The 24,280-nt window shown below is 43.7% G+C and overlaps 1 protein-coding gene across 9 annotated transcripts in view; it reads left to right on the forward strand.

The window, feature by feature from the left end:
- ctbp2l (C-terminal binding protein 2, like) overlaps window positions 1-24,280 on the forward strand; it is a 106,591-nt gene that overhangs the window by 72,191 nt on the left and 10,120 nt on the right. For 8 of the 9 annotated variants that reach the window (XM_067576772.1, XM_067576771.1, XM_067576777.1 and 5 more), the window contains 3 exons: window positions 15,763-15,917; window positions 20,249-20,393; window positions 22,165-22,371. In XM_067576772.1, coding sequence (XP_067432873.1) covers window positions 15,763-15,917; window positions 20,249-20,393; window positions 22,165-22,371 — 507 coding nt within the window. Of the gene's footprint in view, window positions 1-4,212; window positions 5,039-15,762; window positions 15,918-20,248; window positions 20,394-22,164; window positions 22,372-24,280 lie in introns of those variants that run through there. The other variant, XM_067576776.1, reaches the window with a different exon arrangement.

The following is a 24,280-nucleotide window of genomic DNA, read 5'->3' on the forward strand; positions in this document are numbered from 1 at the left end:
TGGCTGTCTTATTAACATCTAAGTGCGTGTCTGTTTTAATAACAACAAAAAAATAAGGATGTTTGAAGGGGTTTTTTGCCTTTAAATTAAAGGGTTGTTTCACCCAAATTACAAAAAAAATACACATTTTCTCATTTTCTCCTATTTATATGTAGTCATGCAGATATCTGCTCCTGTTACTTCTTTAGGGCTGCAATTATTTTTTAAATGATTGATTAATTAATTATTTTTTCAATTAAACGATTAGTTGTTTGGTCTTAGAAAGAAAGTGTTCACATGTAAGAAGCTGGAACCAGAGAATTAAAAAAAAAAAAAGACTCAAAACGATTAATCGATTGTCAAAATAGATAATGATAAGTTTTCTGTTGATCGATTAATTGACTTTGTTGTTGCAGCTGTAAACTTCTGCCCCCACCCCAATACTATGGAGGTTACTCCACAAAAGACAGTGTCAGCAGTACTCATACAGGAGCTACTGGTTCTCAGTAGAAGTGAGTTCCAATGAAAACTATTCACTATAAAGTCTGTCAACACTTTTACGAGACAGATAACTTAAAGTCAGAGCAGATCAAACCAAAACTATCTGCATATATATGGAAAATACCACCAAGGTAAATGAGAAAATGTGATTTGAGTCTGTTAAAGCTGACAGGGGTATTCTCTAGGGCACAGCTGGACCCCCCGCTGACCCGAGTCCAGCATCTGTAACGGACCCCTGAACCTCTGGTCATAATGTGGTGTCAGCTGAAGGCTCGTCCTCAGGCGGGCAGGTTGGCCAGCTCTACCATTCGCTTTCTTAAAATCCCTTTAAGTGCTTTAGCGGGATTTAACAGACCTCTACATCCAGCCTCCTCTCAGCAGCCAAGAGTCAGTGCTTACAGGAAAAGGACGCTTACAGTATAATTAGGTTGGTTAAAGAAGAGGGCTCCCTCTCAACGGTAAATCCACACAGACTGTAAGCAGGCTCGGGCCATTTGTTGGGTCTTCTAGAGCGTGACCACTGCTCTTGATGTGGCTCACTGTGCTAAAGGTCAGGGCTTTAAGGAGTCATGCAGCGGGAAGGCGTTGGAAGTGAACTCTGGATTCTTTAACTCTGAATTTGAAATTAAAAATGTTAATTATTCTTAGAAAGAAGAAAAACTTCACTTTGTCTCTTTTGCCTATAAATCTGGATCTGTGGTAGTGTCAGGCCTCATAATTTTTTAATTCTTACAGATTTTTACTTTTTTGTGAAGAAAAATATTTTGCTTAAAAAGAGCAGATACAGTAGGTGTAAATATATTTTATGCTCTCATGCACCCTAAAGCACCCAAATATCATTTTTTGCTATAAGAAAAGTTTGACCACTGTCATTTACAGTAAATGATGACAGCTCAGTGAATCTTGATGCAATGAGAAAAAGAAGACAGGAGAAAACAAATGTGGAGACTATAATCTTGTCTTATTGCAGGTATATATGCGTGCACTGGTTTGTGCATCAGGTTGTGCGGGCGCAAATACACATGCTCAAAGGTGAGGTTGTGGCTTTGCTTTATAGCAACAGTGGCTGGGGGGCGAACAGATGTAGCCTTCAGCGCTGGTTTAGAACAAAGTCTGGCTGCTCCCCCATCTGAAAGAGGAAGTGTGTGTTTGTGCGTGGGGGTGGGTGGGAGGTGGGGGGGAGGACCTGCTGTGCCAATCAGTTCTCATTAGTGTTTACTCACCCCCTTCAAACGTGTAATGACATGCCCGTCAACTGCTGGAGTCAGGAACGTAATGCTGTCTGTTTGCACCAGGCCTGTGGCTGCACAAAACGTATCCCCTCCATCCAACTACGTCTCCCACTGAGACCTGCATCTTTCTGGACACTATCAGTCCCCCCCAGTAATCTGCAGCCTTGCTATCACAAGAATTGGTGCAAATGAAACCTAACCTCACAAAATTTGCAAGATTTTACAATTATTTTACCTTGATGTATTGCAAAATAACACATTAATAGTGTTTCCCCTAGGTTGAGTGCTTTGGGGCGGGAGCAAAACTTGGGAGAGACTCAGCAGCCAGACATTTCTCCGTTCTGTTTAGGAACGGCTGAGATTGACACTAAATTGAGAATAGCTTGTCTACCTTAAAGGTCAGTCGCTAACTTCTGGGTAACCCCCTTCACTTTTCCAGTAATTGGAGAAACAACAGATGAGACTTTTCTTTGTCTTGAGAAGCTGCAGCATTTATTAACTGACACACAGCAGCCTGTATTGTACCTTTACTGCCAGATTGACAACTTATTGCTAACCTGTTCCTCTGCTCCGCTCGCAGTCACTGTCACTTTTCTGCCTCTCGCTGCTCTCACACTCGCTACACACACATATTGCTCACTTCCCTGTTCCTTAAAGCAGCTATGCTAACAGTACTTTTCACATAGGTGTCCTTTGAAGAATGAAGAGAGGGAGGATTCCGGGATTTGATGCATCGGTTAATGACTCAAGACATTTCCACGATAACGTAGGGTGTTATCATGCTCACACAGTGTGCGAGGGGAAATCATTAGTAGCCCATTGATATTAATGATGGTGTGAAATTTTAGCAGCGGTGCTCATAATTCTGCTGCAGAGTGAATATAGGGGAAACACTGATTTTGGGCTGCAGTAAAACCCAAAAAAACTTTCAAAATGATACCTGTGGACCGAGCTGCTGTGATCAGATATAATCTTTAAGAGCTTACGTCGGAGCTCAATACTATTTGGCCTTTTGACCTGTGGAGTTGGCAGTCATCAGTGTCCATTCATGAAAGCTCTGGTGTTCTCCGATACACCCTGCCTTTCTTTTTCTTCTTAATATATCCCCAACCTCGCAGAGTGGCTCTGTCTTTTGAGAAGCTGTGATCTGCCACGTTCCATATTAACATATTGCTGTAAGTCAGCCTCCCCCCCCCCCCCCCCCCCCCACACACACATCCTCTAATGTTATTGAAGAGAGAAAGATCAGAGGGGCAGCCGTATCCCCACACTCCATCAAGAGTGTGTGTGTGTGTGTGTGTGTGTGTGTGTGTCTGGCCGGCTGGCAGGAAGTGGGGGCTGCTGCCTTTGATGGTCACACTCCCTCAGATGTGTCATTGCTACAGACGGCGGCTCGGCTGACACACCGTGTCTCCGCTTGTTGGGCTTTCACTGCTGAGAAACAACAGCCCTGATAGTCACCTAAACACACACACACACACACACACACACACACAAAAAACACACACACATGAAGTAGATACACACAATTATTCTGCACAAAGAAGAAAAGTGGCTTCACACTGGGATGGACACATCCACCCACCCTCTGAGCCAAAAACTGCTCGGGCCGTTCCACCTTTCCGCTTTACTGTCAGTGATAATCGGTTTTGGCGTGTGACCGTGCCGGGCTCTTTGTCTTTTGGTCGCGCCTGTCATGCAGCCGGTGAGGTGTGTGCATGTGTGTGTGTGCATTTATGTGTATGTGCGTCGCTGTGCTCTGGCAACGCTGCAGAGTTGCAGGGAGGCTCCGGTTACATTGTTATTCTAAACAGGGTGTTTTCAGCCGCTCGTCCTCACAGTCATTCAGCAGAGCGATCTGTCAGTTCGCTCCCCTCCCTCCTCTTCCCTCCAGGGACCAAACTGTGAACTTAACACACTCAGCTCTGATGACTTCCCTGATGGTGCGAAAAACAGCCAACTCTACAGCTGTAATGTTATTACTGGAGTGACTTGAATGTTGCATTGTTCTTCTGGTTTAAAGTGCGTGTGTGTGCATATGTGTTTCAGTGTGTGTATTGGATATTCTGAGTGTGGGGAGGGGAGTGTGAGTCTGTATGTCACTATTCCAGTCTCTTCCCGGTAACCCGCAAAAATGCCAGGGTGGGGTGAGGTTGTGATTTAGTGTGTGTGTGTGTGTGTGTGTGTGTGTGTGTGTGTGTGTGGTGATTCGAGGTGAGGAGGGGGGGGGGGGAGGTTGTTGAGGTCTAGATGAAAGTGGAAAAGCAGAGGAAACCAAATAATCGGGAGGGAGAGGGAGGTGAGAGTATGAGCAAACGAAAGCAAGAGAGAGTGTGTGTGTGTGTGTGTGTGTGTGTGTGTGTGTGAGTGTGAGTGAGGGGGGAAAAAAGGGGGCAGGCGTTCTTAAAACACAGTGGAGTCCAGATCAGAAATAAAACATAAAAAAGGGGAGAAGAAAAAGGAGGAGGAGGGAAAAAAGGGAGGAGGGATTGTGCTCGAGTGTGTTATGTGTGCGGATCCTATGAAGTGATCGCAGCCGGGGAGTAAATTGTGCGAGCCCAGAGAGCTCAGCTCCGCATGTTCGAGCTGGCACTTTTGATTTAGACAGATTTTTTTTTTTTTCCTGCCGCGAGATCTTTTTTCTGCCCCTCCTGGTTTATTATCAGCTAAGACAAAGGCAGGAGAAAAGAGCTAAAGAGAGAGAGAGAGAGAGAGAGACATAGAGAGAGAGAGAGAGAGAGAAATGCACAGTGAATAGATGTTGCGCAGCTGACAGCAGAGGAAGCGGCAGAGAGAGTTTCCAGCCATCGCGCTCCCAGACCGCAGCCTTTTCTTCCTGGGAGATTAAAAAAAAAAAGGACAAAAGCGTCTTCCCCCGCCTTCTCCAACCCGCTACCATCCGATCACCAGCCTGCACATCGCTGTGTGCGTGTGTGTGCGCGCGTGTGTGCGTGTGTGCACATAAGGACGCCGCGGGTCTATGGTGCTTTTTCTCCCAGCCCTCAAAGGCATGGACTGAAGATGATGCAGCCGGGGGCTTAGTTAGAGCGCGCTCTGCAAAAACCCCTTCCCCTCGCCAACAGGGCCAGACCAAGACGAGCAACTCCGGGGGAGGGGGGAAGGGGGGGTTGAAGGAGTGAAGGAGGAGGAGGAGGAGGAGGAGGAGAAGAAGAAGAAGAGGGGGGGTACCCTCCTTGGATTATTGCGGAAGGTTTTCCACTTCCCTTTTTTGTGTTTTTTTGCTATTTTTCCCTCTCCGCTCGCCTTCTGTTTTTGCTGCGATGTGTAGTTTTTAAGCCGAAGAATGTGGAGACAACATTTTCCAGGCAAGCAGCATGTTTCCCGTTTTCTTTTCTGGATGTCTAATAAAGTCTGGCATGTGGGAGGTGGGAGGGAGGTAGCTGGATGGGGAGGGATGGAGATGGAGGGGTGGGGAGGGGGGGGTGTGGATAAGAGGAGGGGAGAAGGAGAGCGTGTGTGTGTGTGTGTGTGGGTGTGTTGCATGTGTGTGTTGTGCGGTCAGTAAAGGCAGGCAAGTAGTCCAACAGTGTTGTCATTTCGAGGTCCGCCCGTCCTGTGCCGCTGCACTTTGCTTCATGTTTTCGCTTCCTCTGTGGTTTCGGGCTCCGAGCGCAGCTCCGTAGCTCAGGGCAACACCGAAGAATAAAAGAGCGGGAAAAAGAGAGAGGGAGAGAGAGAGAGAGAGAGGGGAGGGGACAGGAGCTCCAGCATGGTTGTGCCATGGATGCTGTTGACACCCGCTTTTGTCCCACGGTGGGGTGTGGGCCCGGCCCACCCAGTCACACAGAGGGTACCATTTAAAACAGGCGTGCGCTCATTTTCTTGGCAGGGGATGGATTGGTGTGGCGGGCAGCCGGGTGGTGACAGGGGTGGGGCACTGGCAGCGCAGGACAAGTGGCCTTTGTGTGCTACTTTTGGGGAAGTGAACGGAGGGAAGGGCAGGGAGAAGGCTGCCAACAAAGGGTGCTTATACCCACCCACCCCCTCCACCACCACCACCTCCTTCACCCCCTCTCTTCACCCACTAGAACTCATGCAGTGACCTCGCGCTGTCACAGGCAGATGAAGGGTCCGTGTGTGTGTTTATGGCAGGTTGTGTGTGAGAGGGAGGAAAGTAGTAAATGAGTAATTCAGCGTCAGTAAACCAGAAGTACAGACTCTGGCAAAGTTCCATATGAGAAGGGAGGAAACTCCAGCAAGGGAAACAAAGTGTTGTTTGACCCAACTGCACATCTGTGCATTATGCCAAGCTTCTCCGTTACTCCACAGTCAAGCTCCTGGCAGTCATCCAAGGTTGTGTGTGTGGGTTTCTATTCATTTGTTGCCACATCCATGCAAGTGCATTCCTGTTTTGTCCATGTTTTAGTGCAGATCTGACTTTGCTTTTGCAACTTGTGCCTGAGCACAGTTTGCACACACACACACACACACTTTGTAAACAGACTGAGCTTTGAAAGCATTTTTATCAAATCTGAATCCAGTATCCAATCTGCTTTGTGAATCAGAATCCTTTTAAATCCTGTATTGAACCTATGTAGTTTTTGGTGCAGCCCTACATACTTTTGCACACTCTCTTTTTCTCAGGCTACTTTTTCTCAATACTGGAGGCCACGATTCAGCGCTGTTAAGTTGATGAGCTGAAATTTCTGATGTTGATGGTTTACCTGGTAAATTGAGACTACTGACACTGACATAATGACGCAATCAGCGAGATGACTAGAGAAAAGCCACCACTTATTGTACTGCTGAACTGCAACATCACATAATTTACTTGCATATGTAGAGTGAATGTTTTTTTTTCAGAGAGCAAGCCAAGTTGTAGTTTGGCCTTTGGGCAAGTTACTTGGAGAATTATCGTTAATTAGCTATAGCTGATATCATCTACTGCCAGCGACTGCAAAAAATGGCGTTCAGCGCCGGTTAAATATGAGAGACCTGGCACTTGAATGTTTTGTACAATGTTCTTTAATTCTATTAGAAATTTGTTAGTGAATTCAGCTATTTTGTCAATCTGAGACCAGATCCAAACTCATCCCTACACACAATGCACAGGCCATATCATAACCCCACTAGCCCTTCATAGGCATGCTCCTCCATCCGCACACAGCCTCCTTCTGTTTTGATGGGCTGCCTTTGTCAGCCAGGGAGGGCCTGTGGATTATGTTTCAGCACAGTGCTGCTCAGGGTGGCACAGTAAATGGCCGCAACTGTTGGCGGTCAGCAGCAGCAACCCCCACCCAACCTTGTTGTCAAGAAGGAGCCACCTGCAAACAGCGGCTTGGGGTTGCTAGGTAACCAGTGGTAGCAGATGATGATAGTATGATGGAGAGCTTGTCTGGTCTCCCATTACCGCTAAAGTGGACTTCTCTTCTCTCTTGTCTTCGCTCTTTTCTTCTGTGTTTTTTTTTCTTTTTCCTCCTTTTGTGACCACAACACAACTGCGTTACTCTCTTCCTTTCTGGTCCCTCTTCCCCTCATGGAGGCAACATAACACCAGCAGCAGAGGCCAGCGGTAGGAAGAGAGTCCCAGCTCCCTTCACCACATAATGGAAACTCTGGCCTCATCTCCCGGTGCGCCACTCTGCTGCGTCCCGCTGCCAGACTCTGACTAAGTGTTGCTGGCTCAGGCACTGCAGCCTCCAGCCCAGGCTGAGTTCGGGTTCCACAAGTATTTGTCTACAGGAATGATTAGAATTAAAGTACTGATGACTGAGAGAGAGAGATTGGGCAAGAGAAGTATGATCTCATAAAAGCTAGTAATCTACATCAAGTGGTTATAAGCCTTTTCACTGGAGACCTAGATTTCCAAAATAATTTTCTTTGTGACCCAGTTCCCATTTTTGACGACTGTTGTGCGTTCTGATTGAGAAAAATGGGCTGTTTTTAGACTGCTAACTGAGCTCAACACCTTTTATTACAGGGACTTGAAAAGATTTTAGTAACATAATGGCTAGCACTTGCCAAGATACTCATTTTGTTGAATAATTTCAAGGCCTTTTTTCTTCATGAAACCCACCTGATAAACCTCTCTAAGCTTTTAGGAAGTAGAGAAGGTTCCTTTAGAAATTACCATTTGGTACTTTTATTCTTCTACAACATAGCTATCATACCAGTATGATTTAAAGGCGTACTTGTGTTGCTAAAGATGATACATATATTAAGTCTATAGAACAAACATATTAGAAAGGGGAGATGTTCTGTTATGTCGTTAGGAGTGTAATAATTAGTGTCAAGTACAGAGAGATCGGTGAGATGTGGCTGATTTTAGGCCGAAACGATTATTGAATTTACTGATTAATCGGTCAGTAGAGAATTATAATCACTGATCATCATGTCATCCGTAAATTGAACACTTTTGGATTATTGGTCAGACTAATTAAGCAAACGTCACCTTGAGCTCTGACAACTTGTGACAGGGATTTGTCATTATTTTTAAAAAATGTTTTGAGACCAATCAACGAATTGATGAAGAGAAAAGCTGATTAATCGCTAACGAAGAGAATCATTAGTAGCAGCCCTAGATCTGACAGAAACGTGGGAATATATCAGGGTTAAATGAATAAAGTTAATACCGATTTGAAACGAATGCATTTTTTCCTCACAATATGTCCAACTCAGAATGGGATAGCTCAGTGCGTAGGTTGTGTAGTGAATTTGCAGAGAGAGAGAGAGTGTGTAGTGATGGTGAGGCTGGTGACCGGAGCAGAGAGTATGATGATGGGTTAGCCTAATCTGACCAGGCTCACTTAAGGTGGACTGATCTTTAAGGTGGACCACCTATTCTCATTTTAGTGACAATCTCAGCTGCTCCTAAATAGAAAACGGAGAAAATGTTTGGCTGCTGAGTCTCTCCTGAGTTTTGCTCAGCACCGCTACACTGCATTAATTCCTCCAGTCATTGTAACTGTCAGTGAGTCTGGCACACATTTATCAGTAGAACCTACTCACTGTAATATTATCACATTTATATTTCATGTTTAACCTTGATCAATGTAAATGTGAATGACTAACAGTTATATAATAATAAAATAGCAAAGTTGGCCAAACTACCTTTGAACCAGACACTTGTACAACCTCCTCTACCGCCCAGTGTGCTTGACTCTTCAGCTGACAGTGCTGTCAGCAGCCTGGCAGGAGAAACGCTGCATGATGCGCTTATATTTTATAGCTGGACTAATACCAGGACGCACGCATTTTACTTCTCTAACTGTGTGGAAATGTGAGGTTTTCACATCACAGATGTTGAAAACCAGCATTAGAGTCCAAGTGAAACTGAAGTTAGCGTGTCTTTAGCTTCTGTAATGTTTCATTTCTACCAGGACAAGTGACTTTTGTGTGTTTGGACAAGTGAAAGGTAAATTTAGTTCCTCAAAAAGTGAATGTCAAACCCTGGTATATCATTACACAGAACAAGATACAGCAGCGGGTGGTGTATGTGTGTGAATGTGTGTTACATGCATTTATTCCACGACAGCTGCCTCCCTCCGTGAAAATTTACTCTTCCCAAATCACACACACACACACACACACACACACACACACACACACACACACACACACACACACACACACTGGCCTGGCAACAGTTTAGCAACAAGCAGAGGAAGCGAGAACACAGACGAAAGGAAATGAGAGGCATTAATTAATGGAGGAGTGAAATTAAGAGCACTTTGCCTCCCGTAGTTCCGACATGACCCCCAACACTCCACAAACCCCACCCCTACCCTCGGTGATAACATTTGTTGACATTTGATGCACCGTATGTGAGTATACGTCCTGCTCTTGTCTCTGCTCGCTACATGGCTCAGTTTTGAATCTCCGGCTGTTCTCAGTCAGGCGGCCAGCGGCTGCTGTAGACCAGGCGGCAGCACAGGAGCTTGCAGGGAACAATGGCAGCCCTGCTGAACACCCTGTTTTATTTCTGCCTATTCCCCCTGAATGAGCTGTTACAACACCGTTAAAACAAGAGAGCTGAGACAGCGTTTGTCACGGTGGGGGTGAAAGCTTATTTCCATGCAGTACGAATGTGTTTTTGATATTTATTCATTTCTGTGCTTTGTTGAAAGACCTGTGAGATTGGAACCATGCAGATAGAGTTAAAATCACTGAGATAAAAGGTAAACACATTTAAAGATGCAGTAGCTAAAACTCAAACAACAGTTTCTGCTGAATACTTTGCCTTTCCTTAGAGGGGACGTACCATGCTTTTGTGATTTTTCTGTTATTTTTATGCTGTTATATGTTGCTGTTGGATGGTCAAAGGTCCAAAACATGAGGTTAACGTATGTAAAATGCCCCCTGCAAGTCAAAAGCCAGGGCTTCAGCCTGCCCTGAACGCTGCTTTTGCAATGTTACCTCTGCATCCTCCTCAGATTGTTTGCACGTGTCCACAAACGACTGTCAGTTCCATAACTTTTGTCACTAAGGTTGTTCCATGGGTTGTTGGCAATGTCCACTCGCGTATTTCCGATGGGATTCGGCCATGAACATGTATGGATGTATTTGAGAAGTCTGCATTTCAAGTAAAGAACAAGAAAAAGAAGTGAAATCCTAGTACTACTGTTTGTTTACGTAGTCTGCTAGCCAATCAGAACAGAGTGGGTTCATCGAGAGAAAGGCCTTAAAGAGACAGGAGCTATAACAGCCTGTTTCAGACAGAGGCTGAACTGAGGGACTGCATAAAAGACCAGTATAAGATAAATAAGAAGTTTTTTGAACTATAAATCATGCAAAGATATTCTAGTAGAGCCCCAGAATATAAATACAGACCAGGAAATGTGCATGATACATCCCCTTTAAGGTGATAACATTGGTTGGGAGTGTTATTATTTAAGTTTTTCACTCTTTTCAACCACAATTTGAAAAAATACAAAAAAGACATATTGCTTTCCTTTTTTAGAAATATTATATTTCAACGTGTAGTTACGACCTGCATCACACTGAAATATATAGTCATTTAAATGCTGTTGAAACAATGATTACATGTAACCTGAATATCTGAAAGAACCAGATTTAGCCCAGTTTTAACCCTTTTTTTAACCTGCAAATTGTCAGTGAAATGAGTAAAAGGCCTAAAGAATATCACTCCCAACTGATGTTATCATCTCCAGTAATGCCAAAAATCTAACAGACCTGCCAGGTTAGTAATCGACTTACAATATCATATGTTTATGATATTTATACAAGCTATTGCAGTTTATTAACTATGATTTCTAGATGTTTTATGTAACACAGTTAAAAAAAATAATTGTACTGTATATTTAATAATCTAGATGATCATATTCAGCACGTTATTACTAGAGTATTGTATATTAGAGACTATTCAAGAATCACACGCATGCTGAAAGGAAAAGGTGCTGAGAGGATTGTCATAAATGCGTCACTTATCAGAACCGGGTGTGGAGGTATTATGCAGGTGCCAGACCCAGAGGTTCTGGTTGCGACTGGTTTGATGTACATGCTGTCAGTTTACCACAGGTGGATTGTTGCCTGTCACCTCCCTGCTTCCCCTGCCCGAATACATTATCTCCTCTCCATCAAAATCAGCAGAGTGAGAATCAATCTGTCACACAGGAAGAGACACACACACACAAATACATACTCTGGCTCCTAGCAAGACAGAGATAAAGAAAGAGAGAACAAGAGGGAAAGGGGAGATTTTGATAAATAGTGAGTGAAAATGATAAAAAACAAAAAAAAAAGGGATGAGAAAGAATGACAGTTGAGAGGAAAGGACGACAGAGAAAGGAGGGGCAGTGATTACTGGAAGACAGCTGAGGAATGATAACCGAGGTGAGGAAGAAATTTACGTGGAAAGCGAGATAAAGGAAGGAGAAGCAGATATATGTTGAGCAAACAGAGATACAGAGGTAGACATCAGCAGAAAAGAGAAGCTGTCAGAAGATGCTATCATACAGGGAGAGATCCGGGAGAATACAACACACCACAGACGATATGGTGAAATGTAACGGAGGAAGAGACGGTGAGAGGGAGATTGAAAGGGGAAGAGACTGAAAGGTCAGAGAGAGAAAGAGAAACCTAGTGGATGATTCATGGAGTTCAGCCTGTCTAACTTCTGCCTGAGGGTTCACAGCAGCCTGCCAGTCGCTCCTCTCCTCTGCTGCATCATTCTCTCACCTGCACACCCACTGCTGTCTATAATCTGTTAGCTACAAGTAACTACTGGTTAGATGAAGCAGGGAGAAGGTTACAGGTGTTAAGGTCTTTTCTGCGAGGCAAGGAGAGCCCTGCTTGCCGCAAAACCTGCAGGAATCGATATTTTTTATATTAATCAGATGACTGTGATGTGAAAGGGGTTGCTCGTAGCGCTGCAATCACTCAACTCTGCATCTCCACTGAGCTTTTTAGCTCATTGTTCTGGTTTTATTGCACATTTACGATCAAGTCTGAGCCAACAATGCACATTATCTGCCCAGCAACAACTGACAAAGGTAGCAACTAGCTGGTGTGGGAATTCGAACATCTAACTAAAGCTAGCTAAAGAGCCAGATATTTTTTCTCAAGAGCAGGAGGAGACCAAAACAGAGCTAAAAGGAGAGTGAACATTCATCAGGTGGACTTAAACATGACTCCAAATGAGTGCTAATGTTGCTCTGGATGTTGGCAACTGTTGGATAACATGTTAGTCATAATAATATCGGTTCAGAGCTGTTTATGTCAGTTAAATGTTTTTTTTCTGCCCCCTAGTGGTCAGGAATCGAGTAGTGCAGCTTTAAATTTGTAAAGAAAGCAAAGTATCCTTCACAGCGTCCATCACTTATTCTCATCATGTAAAGATCAGTGGTGTTTTTGTCATGACTGTTACCTGATGAAGGTGTGAGGACTGAAACATTGTTGATATAGCGCGGACAAGTGATGGACAGTGTTCAAGATTCCTTGTTTTCCTCCCGAGTCAAGAGTTTTTGATCTTACACGCGAAATCGTGACCTGGAGATTTAAACTTAGCAGATCTGAGCTGCGTTACGTCAAATGTCATCTTACACAAATCCACATGTCGACCTAATGATATTCAAAGATATTCAATTTACAGCGATTTAAAACAAAGACAAGCTGCAGTTCACATTTGTTTTGCATTTTTCCTTCGTTAATTATTTAAAAACATGTTCATTATCAAAATTGCTGATAATTAAATTTCTGTACTCTTTTCAGCACCACTATATTTATAGATGCTGTCAGGTGCTAAATGCAGGAGTTCTCTCACACGCTCTCATCAGTTTGCTGTAATGGTCTCGGTCATCACCACCCAGTCTTTACCAGCTGCCTCCATTAATATTCAACGTGCTGTCAGTTGCAGATGTGGCCCAGACAGCCGAGTCGCCACGCCTCACCTTTCCAGCCGTCATGTCACCCGTCTTGAACAGGGAGTGTGATAAGTGGGCATGGAAGGGACGTGATGGTGGTGATGGGTGAGGAGGAGGAGGAGGAGGAGGAGGAGGAGGGGGGGGCGGCTGTCTGTCTGTCTGTCAGGAGAGAAAACATCTCCTCCGCCCTTTGCACCGCGAGTGCGAGGAGGATACGGGCGTTTGCGCCTCCGACCTCAACTCTCGGTGCAGATGCCAGCGGTGCCAAAAATAAAGTGCATTAAAACTGGCAGCCAAAGCCTGTTAAGTGATCACCATGACAACAGGCGGAAGGCACGGGGAGATGACACCTCCGCGCCGATCCTCCCCCTGCCCTGAGAGACTGCGCTGCTGGACTGCTCACTTTCTGTCAGCTGGGCTTTCTCCGCGTCTCTCCTGTCGTTTATGTGTGCTCTCTTTTCCTCCTTTCATCTTCCTCCTCTTCTTCTTCTTCTCTGATAAGTCTCACGGGAGCTCTTTAGGCTAACAGGCAGTGTTTAGTGTGTTTTCATGCGTGCTCGTTTTACGTGTTAATTTCACTCTCCTCTGTCTCACTGTTTTTTTCTCCCTCCCCCTCCCACCTGTTTGTCTTCCTGCTGTGTGTTTTAGCCTGTTTGTGCTACGGCCACACACACACACACACACACACAAAACTTTCTCAATCTTAAATCTCCTAATCTCAACTTTATCCCCCCCTAATCAGCCTCCTCTGCTGCTGTAATCCCACAGAGCACGTCCCACCTCTCCTCTCCTCTCCTCTACTCTCCTTTTTCCCTTCCTCCACCCTGCTCCTTATCTCGATCCCGGAGTCTGACGTCATCGTAATCTTCAGGATAAGAGCACACAGATGCACACACCTGCATGCACGCTCACTCACACACGCACAGAATGAGGTCACACCTAAGCATCCAGATACAGATCTTAGCAGCAAACCAGAGGAGAGCAAGAAAATACCAGATAAGAAATTGATGTCATGACATCACACAGCAACATCCACAGGGGATCTTGCTGTTGTAGGTCTTGTCTGGAGTGACTTTTGGCCTGTTTTGTCAGCTTGGACAAATCCATAGCCGCTGACTGTGAGTGAGGATCATGACCTGTGCAGTGTTGGGGTGCTGGTACTCAACGGGGAACAGTTGCTTTCCTTCTAAGGTCTATCCATCCACTGGCTGGCTTCTGAGCCGCACGCCGCTCAGCAGCATGAATATTGATGCCTCTCACTTGTTAACATTGTATGAAGCAGAGCTCGTAATTGTCTGTCTTCTCAGCGCGACACGTCTTCTTCAGTGGGATGTGTGAGAAGGTCGGCCCGCCGGGGAGCTCGGCTCTCTTCACTTAAAGTGAGGAAAGCGGCGAGAGGGAATGAGAAAGAGACGAGCGGAGACAAAACCAGAATTGCGACACGCACTTTGTCAAGTGCGCTGAAGTGCGAATGTGAGTTGGTTGTGGGTTTGTTTCAGGCATGTAGCGTTTTCTCTGATGCTCTCCCCCCCTTCAATGATACATGGCTCTTTTGAGGCAGGGCAGCAGCAAAACTCATTTCTAAAGGTGTAGCGTGCAGTTTTTTTTTTTTTTCTTCTTCTTCTTCTATTCCACAGCTGCTGGTTCCACTCATATCATGAAAATGTAGGATCCTCTTCTTTGAACTGAGAAATGAGAAGAACTACAGCGTGTGTGCGTTAGAGTGCAGTTGTCATATGTACACACAAGGGAATATGTTCCTCTTGGTATGATAGAGTGCCTGTGTGAGTGCACCTGCATACGGCGTGTTGTATATTCTCGTCTGCCTGCATTCACGTATCTGTGTATGTGTAGATTTGTGTATGTGATCTAAGTGTTTGGGAGTCATGATACCGAAGAGGATTTCTGCGAGTGAAGCTGTGGTCTAATCCAGTCTTGAGTAGGTGCATTGATTTATTGAGCAACGCTTGTTAGTTCGGAGAAGCCCTGCTTCCTACTATATCCTAATCAGCACATGTGCACACACAAGCGAACGCATGTGCACACACACGCGCTCGCACAGCAGGTAGTTATCATCTGAGTCTTTTATTATTCAAGTAAACAGCGTTGAATTGACTCCAGCTGGCAGGAGAGTGTCACACGGTGATTGTTAGACTAATAATTTGACTTCAGTATTGTCATTTTATTCTCTGTAAATGTGGTGTTTCTTCAGTAGAACTTTGGCATTTTTGTGTTTTCATTATGTATTTTATTTGTGTGTCATCTGTTTTTAATGCCCTTCATGATTATCTCTCTACTATTATCTCAACTTTACTGTTTCATGAATGCAGCAAGATAAAGATTATAAAACAATATATTTTATCACTCAAAGTTAGAGGTGTCTAGCCATGCAGCTTGTTTTTGTTTTATGTGCCAGGGTTTTGAGATATCCACTTGTGTCGCAACTGCAGTACAACGAAAATCTGACATTTGACAAACTCAACGGGAGTGTGTCAGAATAATCCAAAGATATGTAAACAGTTTTCATAGGGACTATTTCTTCTGTCGAAAGTAGTTCTTTTTGTAATTTGGGTGATCCAACTTAAAGCTCAGTGATGACTAAGATCACAAGCAGCCTCTATGAGTGTCAAGGGTCAACAGTCGATGAAACAAATACCCTCTTGCCCCGAAATTAACCTTCCCTTCTCTCTCTCCACCTGTCTCTTCAGGTATTCGGCCCCAAATCATGAACGGGCCAATGCATCCGCGCCCCCTGGTGGCGCTGCTGGACGGGCGCGACTGCACCGTGGAGATGCCCATCCTTAAAGACTTGGCGACTGTCGCCTTCTGTGACGCTCAGTCAACACAGGAGATCCACGAGAAGGTAGAAAACACACACACACACACACACACACAAGTTGACACACACACACACACACACACACACACACACATAGTGCACTTCACTTTCACTCTGCTCAACATCAGAGCAGCAGAAAGTTGATGGAGAAATAGAGTCTGCCACTCAATCATGTCTGCGTCTCTCTTTTCCTATCACAGTGCTGATATGTGTAGTGTGTTATATTGGCCCCATACGCACTCGCCAGTTAAAATATAGTGGCTTCATTATGATTTAATATCACTTTGTGGCACAGAGTGTGATGCCTACATCAGTGCCATTGTTCTAATAGTGAGTCTTGTATGGCGGGGATGCAATGTAATTACATTGGCTTGTAGAGGCTCTTTATTGCTTTTTATGCAGCACCGTGGCTGCAAAACAATATATGGCCATGGAGATGGGTATCACCGAAGTGCTATCTCTCCATCTGCAGACGGAGTGAGGGCTGCTACATCTTTCCTCTCGCTGTTTTTATGAAAATGGGACATATTAAAAAAGAGGCATTTGCATAGAGATCAATTCAATCAAAGACCTTGGGCGGTGAGGAGAAGAGGGGGAGCGGGTAGCTTTTTGTTTGTTTTAACGCTGCCTTATCAGGAAAAACATGATTGTAATGTTCACCTCTCCAGCATATTCAGCAGTTCACCGTAATAACTTGCAGTCTAGATACCCAGAGGGGCGGTGTAGATTGAAAATGTCCAATCTCTTCTTTCTGCGGCGTGTATACGGAGATGCAGTGCTGATAACTCAGAGAGTTTCAGTATGATGTTGTCAGGCCAGACACCAGCTGCCGCACTCGCCTCCATCCTCGCCAGACAACACAGAAAGTCATCGCAAAGGGTGGTCAAGGGTGGAATATGAAAGTGGCCTGAGGTTATGTCAGGTCCTCTACCCGGTAATCCCGTATTTCTCGGGTGATAGGGGCATGATGAAACACACAGGCGAATACTGATCAAGATCAAGTTACAGCACCACTTTAGGGAGACCAAATCCTGCACATAGCACCTGCGCTCCAACATCATCGTCCAAGGTCGACGATCCCTCGTCTCTCTCTCTCGCAGTCATCGTGTCTCATAGTCACATGCAGCTTGTAAAGGTTGGATGATAGCCCATGTGGCATAGAGACAAGATTGGCCTATCACATTTAACACTGCCTGACTGTTCATCCAATTGTGGCAGTAAGATCAGGGCTGCACCTAATGACCATTTACGTAAGCAATGTGTACAGTAATTATATAGTCTATAAAAATATCAGAAATTGATAACAATTACAAGATCCGAGAGATCAAGCTGACATCTTTAAATTAATTGTTTTGTCCAACTAACACTCCAAAATCCAAAGATATTCAATTTACAGTCATTAAAAAACAGCAAATTATCATTTCAAAAGCTGTAAGCAGAGAATGTTTTTGGCATAAAAATGACTTAAACAACAAATCAAAGATACAGTTAACTAAGTGTTTCAGCACTGCAGTAGTTAAGATTACAGCTCCATATTGGCATGTAACATTGTTTTTTTTTATAATTTAAGCTTTAATTTGCCATGTCAGCCTCATTCTCACAAAGAATCTCATTTTTTAAAAACTGTCCTCCCTTTTACTTGCATCACTGCTTCATTGCTGAAGTGGATTCAAAAGGGTGCAATCAATAAAAGATCATATCTTTCTCTTGACAACATACTCCACAGTATTTTGTGGTGTCGCTCTGCAGTGTTTAATGCTTTTGCCGTGTTGCTTAATACTGACCGTGTCACCCTTCAAGAAGTGTTAAATAGTGCTAAGAAGCAACATTTTGACATCTTCCCTTGCCAGGTGGAGTCTGTTTTCAGTGTTACAACCAGCTCTCATTGCCACTACATCCACCCTGCTCTCTAGTGGGATGACCTCATAGCCATAAAATCCCTCCCCAGTAAGCCGCGGAGTCAAACACACGCACACACACACACACATACAGACTGTAAAGTACGTCTATCACCAAATCAAAACTCCTTCACCATAGTATACTCTCTCTCTCTCACGCTCAGCCCGGCCAAAAACGGGAGGCCTCGTCGCTGTATCAGAAAAGCTCAGGCATCATCACAAATGATAATGTTAAAACCAGCAAGGCTTTGGTTACAGTGGAGAAGGGAATATAGATTAGGTCAGAGTTTCCATTAAAATAAACTGCATTTAGAGTGGATTTCCCCTCAAAAAAAAAAAAAAAAAAAAAAAAAGCTTAATTGCCCATGCAAAAAAGACTCCCTCTCCAGTTCAAAAACAGCACTAGACCTTCAGGCTTGGCCCAGAGGAAGAAGAGGGTGTGTGTGTGTGCGCGCGCGTGTGTGGGTGTGTGTGTGAGCATTTTAACCTTGAACTAGTATCTTGAAGTCCTGGCCGGGACATGGCTCTAATAAAAGCAGTATGGAAATTCAGAGCTAATCTGCTAATCACAGTAAAGCTAATGCAGTTTGGCTGGAGGTGAATGCAGAGCTGTTATTTAGGTGCGGACAGGGGCTGTGGCTGATATGGAGGGAGAATACTTTAGATCACCATTAGACTGAATCACAGGCCAGGTCACCTTGTCCATTTCAAGTGACAGAGGAGTAGCGTTTTCACAGTGACGTCCCTGTGGTGAATTAATTCAGAATTTTTTTTGACCCTGAGGCAAATGTTTTACTAACTTACATTTTGTTAGAAATACTTCTTACACCAAATCATGTTTGTTTGATCTCAAAAATGTATCAACAGATTTTAATGATATTTGGAGGGAAGCTAGTTCATGGCCAATGAATAAGTCATTTGATTTTGATTGTAGTGGCTCTGGGTTCAACAGCGCCACCATGTGGTTATTTATGACACATTTTGACATATAATTCTTGAGCTATGTAAACATTTTTTTTTATCTCTAGATTGGTTCAAGATAGATCCATCTGTATAATGTCTATTTCTAACTAAATGGATTGAACTAGTTGGATATGAGTTCAGTTTAAAACAGAATTATGTGTTGTTTGTGTTTGCGGGTACATTTTTGGGGAGAGCACTTAATTCTACATTTGGTTTGGAGAAACTATTTCTATTGCTGCTTTGCTAATTTGTAGCCACAATGCATATTGTGGTGTCAAGATCAGGGCTGCAACTAATGATTATTTACGTAAGCAAATGATCTATCAGCATTTTGTTTTGGTGAATAGTATATAAAAATGTCAAAAAATGGTGATTATCACGAGATCTGAGAGCTCAAATTGACTTCTTTAAATAGCTTGTTTTTTACATTCAACACTCCAAAACCCAAATATATCCAATGTGCGATGACATAAAAACACAGAGTGCAAACATGCCTATCAAGTTGAGTAAATCTTATTTGAAAAGGCTCAAATCGAATAAGGAAAAACACATTATTAGGACAAAAACATGAGAAAAATTGTGCAACAGAGGGATCCCTCTTCCATGATGGACAGATATGTAATAGCATTTGAACAGTGAATAGTGCTGAAAATAAGTCTAATAAACCTACCAGAAATTAAAGTTTAATATGTGAATTCCACAACTTCAGTCTATTTAACCGTAACAGATTTATTCTTCAGGAACACAAATGGTTGGCAGTCGAACAGAAATGAATTGATGCCATTTTTCCCCCCTAAGATACAGTCCTTAACAGTGTTATCAATCTATATTATTCTTGAATGAATTAAAAGAAATAAAACAAAACATGCAGTGGAAAGGCAGTTCCATTGGTTAATGGCCCCACAATGAAAAATCCTGAAAAAAAACTGGCCCATGGTGGAACCTAATTGCTGACCCTGTCTTAAGGTTTATTCTGGGATCAGCGGCTGCTCTGACCTCTCTGTCCAATCAATTAGCTAGATCCTTTGTCCATAAACACCCACGGGGTCTGAGTATAATTTTGATGACCATGCAGAACTGCAGTTCCTACGAGACAATATAATGACTTGTTCCACTTCAGCGCAGGTCTGTAAAAGGACACTGTGTCACTGCTGTTGGTGACCATGTGATGTCTGTAGTTCCCCCTCACTGTGAAATCTTAAACGTTATCTTGAATGTCCAAAGTCATGCCAGACATGTGATTTTCATGGCTCCTCTGGAAGGAATGTGATCTTGTGATTGTCATGGGTTCTTATGAATTAAGATGGACTATATATAATAGCCATGTTGTGTGGACCTCATGAATGAATGGACTAAACAATGAAATGAGTAAAGACATAAATGAATGAATGAATGAAATACTGCTGTTAAGAGAAAAAAAACCCACTTGTGTTTTATTTCATTCACAGATTATGAAGTTATCACTCAAAATATAATGAATGTGTGTGTCTGCAGGTGCTCAACGAGGCAGTGGGAGCTATGATGTACCACACCATCACTTTGACCAGAGAGGACCTGGAAAAGTTCAAAGCTCTACGCATCATCATCCGCATCGGCAGCGGCTATGACAACATCGACATCAAGGCTGCTGGAGAGCTTGGTATGGACTCTGTCATCAGCTCCTGCTGAAATATAACGATTTTTAAATCATATCCCGCAATGTATATGTCTGTAGTGCTGTTGTGTATAAGAAAGAATATAGAGTACAAACATGCCTGTCATATGTGAGTCACATATGGATAAAAATTTATATTGTGTGTGCGTTTTCCATTTTGTTTCTTCATTTCAGAGAACGGCTGAGATCTTAGTAGACTCGCGGTGCTTTGAAGTTTACCTCATCCCATGTTGTATTGATTTCTTCAAGGGAAGAGTGTGGATTGGCATCTGCTTTTTCGCTTGTTTGATTGTTTGTCTATTAATCACATGCGATACCTCGGGCGCCGCCAATGAGATTTGGGTGAAACTTGAGGGGATGATTCATCACGCCACTCTGTTGTGGTATGTCTAAAAAGTGCAGAGGGGGCGCTGAATTTAGAGGTCAAACAAGATCACACACTTGATAGTGATTTTGCCTAAAGGGGGGCTTCTTGTTTACCGTTTCCTCGTTGTTGTTTTTTTGCGGTATAGATTTTCACAACGGTATCAAAGACTGAATTAAAGAGTCAGATGAATGGTGGGCATCCCACTGTGAGCCAGAATGTTCAAAGAGACAGAAAAAGAAAGACACACACAGAGAGTAGAGTTCCAGTCTTGCCTCTGAACCACCACCTAAGCTTATATCAGCAGGCTGGTGGCTCAAACAGCCCTTACAGTTGACAAAGCTGCCATTTCCCTGCCAATATGAGATACTGTGTCTAACTGCCACCCACTCACCGACGGCGCTCTGCCTCGCAACGCAGGAGTCAAAAGCTATCGTGCCTGGAGAAGGTGGTGCTGATATGACGGCTGTTCTCTGGGAGAAGAAAAGGGGCCATTGATTGAGCAGGCTCTGGCTATTTTTTGCTGTCCAGAGACGGCTGTGCTGTTACTGAGAGATACAGAGTGGGATGAGGACATTAGAGGAGAGCGAGGGCAGGCAGAAGTGTTTAAGTGTTACCAAAAAAAAAAATATTCTTGTGTTGTTGGATGATAGGCAAGGTAATACCATGAGGTCAGGGGATTGAATTCCCCTGAAGGCGACAAAATTATGAGCACGCTGCTGCAGGAGATGTTGACAGGAGGTTTCATTATGTATGTGCTTGTAAGTGCAGATAGATTATATAGAATATATTGTCTATCAGCTTTCAGTGGCTTTGTATCATGATTACATTGTGATATTGTTTGCAGATGTCTAAATTAGTAATTTTAGGCTAATTGTAATTAAAAACTAACAAAATTAGTTATGACAGCTTTTGTTTATATTCATTGCAAGTTTTGTCTGATGTAATGCTTAACAGTGGATCACAGTTCCCTACATTGAACATCAGTTTTATGATTTCACATGTAATTTTTGCATAAATTTGCCATGTTGTGATATACTGTATCAGTATCAAGGCTGGACAATAAACAGAATTGATCAAATTATGAATGTTATGAATCTGTTACTGATATAACCTGATGTAACCTGAGGTAATCAGAAGTTCAACCAACCAATCAGACAACAGCCCAGTATTAATTGGTCATACTGTATTTAAACAGGTTAAACATATCATAAGTGAGCCATGCATGCAGTGATGTTAAAATAAGTAATTAGTGTTACATTTTTCACTATCAAGGTAAATCAGATAGTAAATCTTAGGTCATATATTGTCAAGCTCTAATTGATTTCAGAAGAACGTTCTTATTAAAATCACGGTATTGATTTCTTTGCCCTTTTGTCTCCGTCTCTCCAGGCATCGCTGTGTGTAACATTCCCTCGGCAGCTGTGGAGGAAACAGCGGACTCCACCTTGTGCCACATCCTCAACCTCTACCGGCGAAACACCTGGCTTTACCAGGCTCTCCGGGAGGGCACGCGGGTCCAGAGCGTGGAGCAGATCCGTGAAGTGGCGTCCGGCGCCGCCCGCATCCGCGGTGAAACCCTGGGACTCATCGGTTTCGGTGAATATTAGCTACGCAGTTATCTACTGCTGTTTGTTTTTAGTTCCCATCTCCGCCTGGATTTTACTATTCCTCTTATTTTTATCGTGTTTTTTTTTGTTTGTTTGTTTTTTTGCTACCTTTCCTCGCTCTCCCGTCTGCGTTTTCATATCCTTTTGCTGCTCATTGTGCCTTCTGTTTCCCTTCCCTGATAAGGTTATTTTTCTCCCTCTGCCCGTCCCACAGATTATCTCAAGGTTGTCTGTTTCGCCTCCCTCCAGGCTGGCTTCCTTTTCTCTGCCACACTGTTCTCTCATCCCCAACCGCTCTAATGCTCGCCATTATATCTCCATTATTCTCTCTCTTCTTTTTCCGACTCTCCTTCTCTGTCACTGTGGTCCCTCGCCGTCTTGCCCTGCCATAATCGGGCCCCTCATGGTAGACTGGATTCTGCCTGTTTGTGTGTTACAGTGTGTTTCCCTCTCTGCACCTGTTTTACTGCTGATTGTGTGTGTTTGTGCGTCATTCTGCCCTGTCTCAACATCACTGAGCTGACAGATGCTCTGTCTTCTCACAAGCCTTTCCAGAGTGCCACCTTATCTCTGTGTCCACATACACTCCCCACACACACACACACACACACACACACACACACACACACACACACACACATAAACACAACCTCCTCCCTCCCGCAGGTCCCAGACAGCTGCCTAGACTTACTGTGCCCAAACAGCAGGTCCTGGCAGCGAGAATGCCCCCCCTCAATCTCTCTCTTTCTCACCCAATCCTCCCACCTCCAGCCTTCGTCTCTCGGTCTTTCTGGCTCAGGCCGTCTTCAAAACAAAACAATGTCCATTGTCAGCGGGAGGTTGGGGAGAGCGAGGGCCTCCTGGTGTTTGTTTGTAGAACTCTGCACATACAGCCAGCTGCACAACTCTGCAGGCTGCAAACACACAGAATGAAAAAAAACCTCTGGCTCTGGGGCAACAATACACTCAGAAGGGAGAACTTCAAGCACCAGCCATGCCAGCCTTTTGGGGCCTCTACTCTCTTAAAATCAGTGTTGGGCTCATTTAAACATTAATTCATCATTTTTTTATTTCAGATGTAATAGTATTGATTTAGTTATCACTCCCTGGATTAGTTTTACACCCCAAAAATGGGACCATCAATCACTCTTAGCTTCAGAAAGAAGGATAAATTGAATCTCTCTCCAGTGTGAATGATCTTAAATAATCTACAGTACTCTTGTCAGAGCTTTACTTGATTTGGTCAAATTGATTTGGGATTTTGGGAATAATTTTACCCTGGACAAGTCATCTTCTCCGTCTCCGTTATTTGTCAGCTTAAAGGATGATTCCTACTTATGATGAAAACCAGTTAAAGCTGCTATAATTAATATCTTTTTATTAACAAAGGATCAAATGTGTAACGTGAAAGTGGTGGCGCGTGGCGATGAACCCACAGATAGTCGTCGTCCGCCTCTGTAGTCCCCCTCAGCTCTACAGAGCCTTTTAGTGTCTTTCAGCTCATTGTTTTGATTTTCCCGCCCACAACTTAACTGTTTTGATTCAGTCTCACCGCTCTCATTAGCGTTATTTCCAGACGCAGCAGGCAGCTGTTTTCAGTGAAAAAGCTCTGAAAAACGACTGCAATAAACAGCAGACAAATTTTGCAACTGGCTGGTGAACATAGTGGAGCATTTAGCTGCTTAACAGCCAGATATTTTCCTCAGGAGATGGAGACTTAAACAGAGCTAATGGAAGAGTGAATAATTTACTTATATTCATCAGCAGACCAGAAACACTACTGGAAGTGTAGATAAGCAACTCTCCAGTAGCCAAAAGAACAGTCAGGGAGTCAGTTGGATTATTATTTAGAAATGAAATAACAATGTAATAGCAGATATAATGACTCACCGTATTTT

This window comes from Thunnus thynnus, chromosome 20 (genome assembly GCF_963924715.1).
Source record: "Thunnus thynnus chromosome 20, fThuThy2.1, whole genome shotgun sequence".
Lineage (NCBI taxonomy): Eukaryota > Metazoa > Chordata > Actinopteri > Scombriformes > Scombridae > Thunnus > Thunnus thynnus.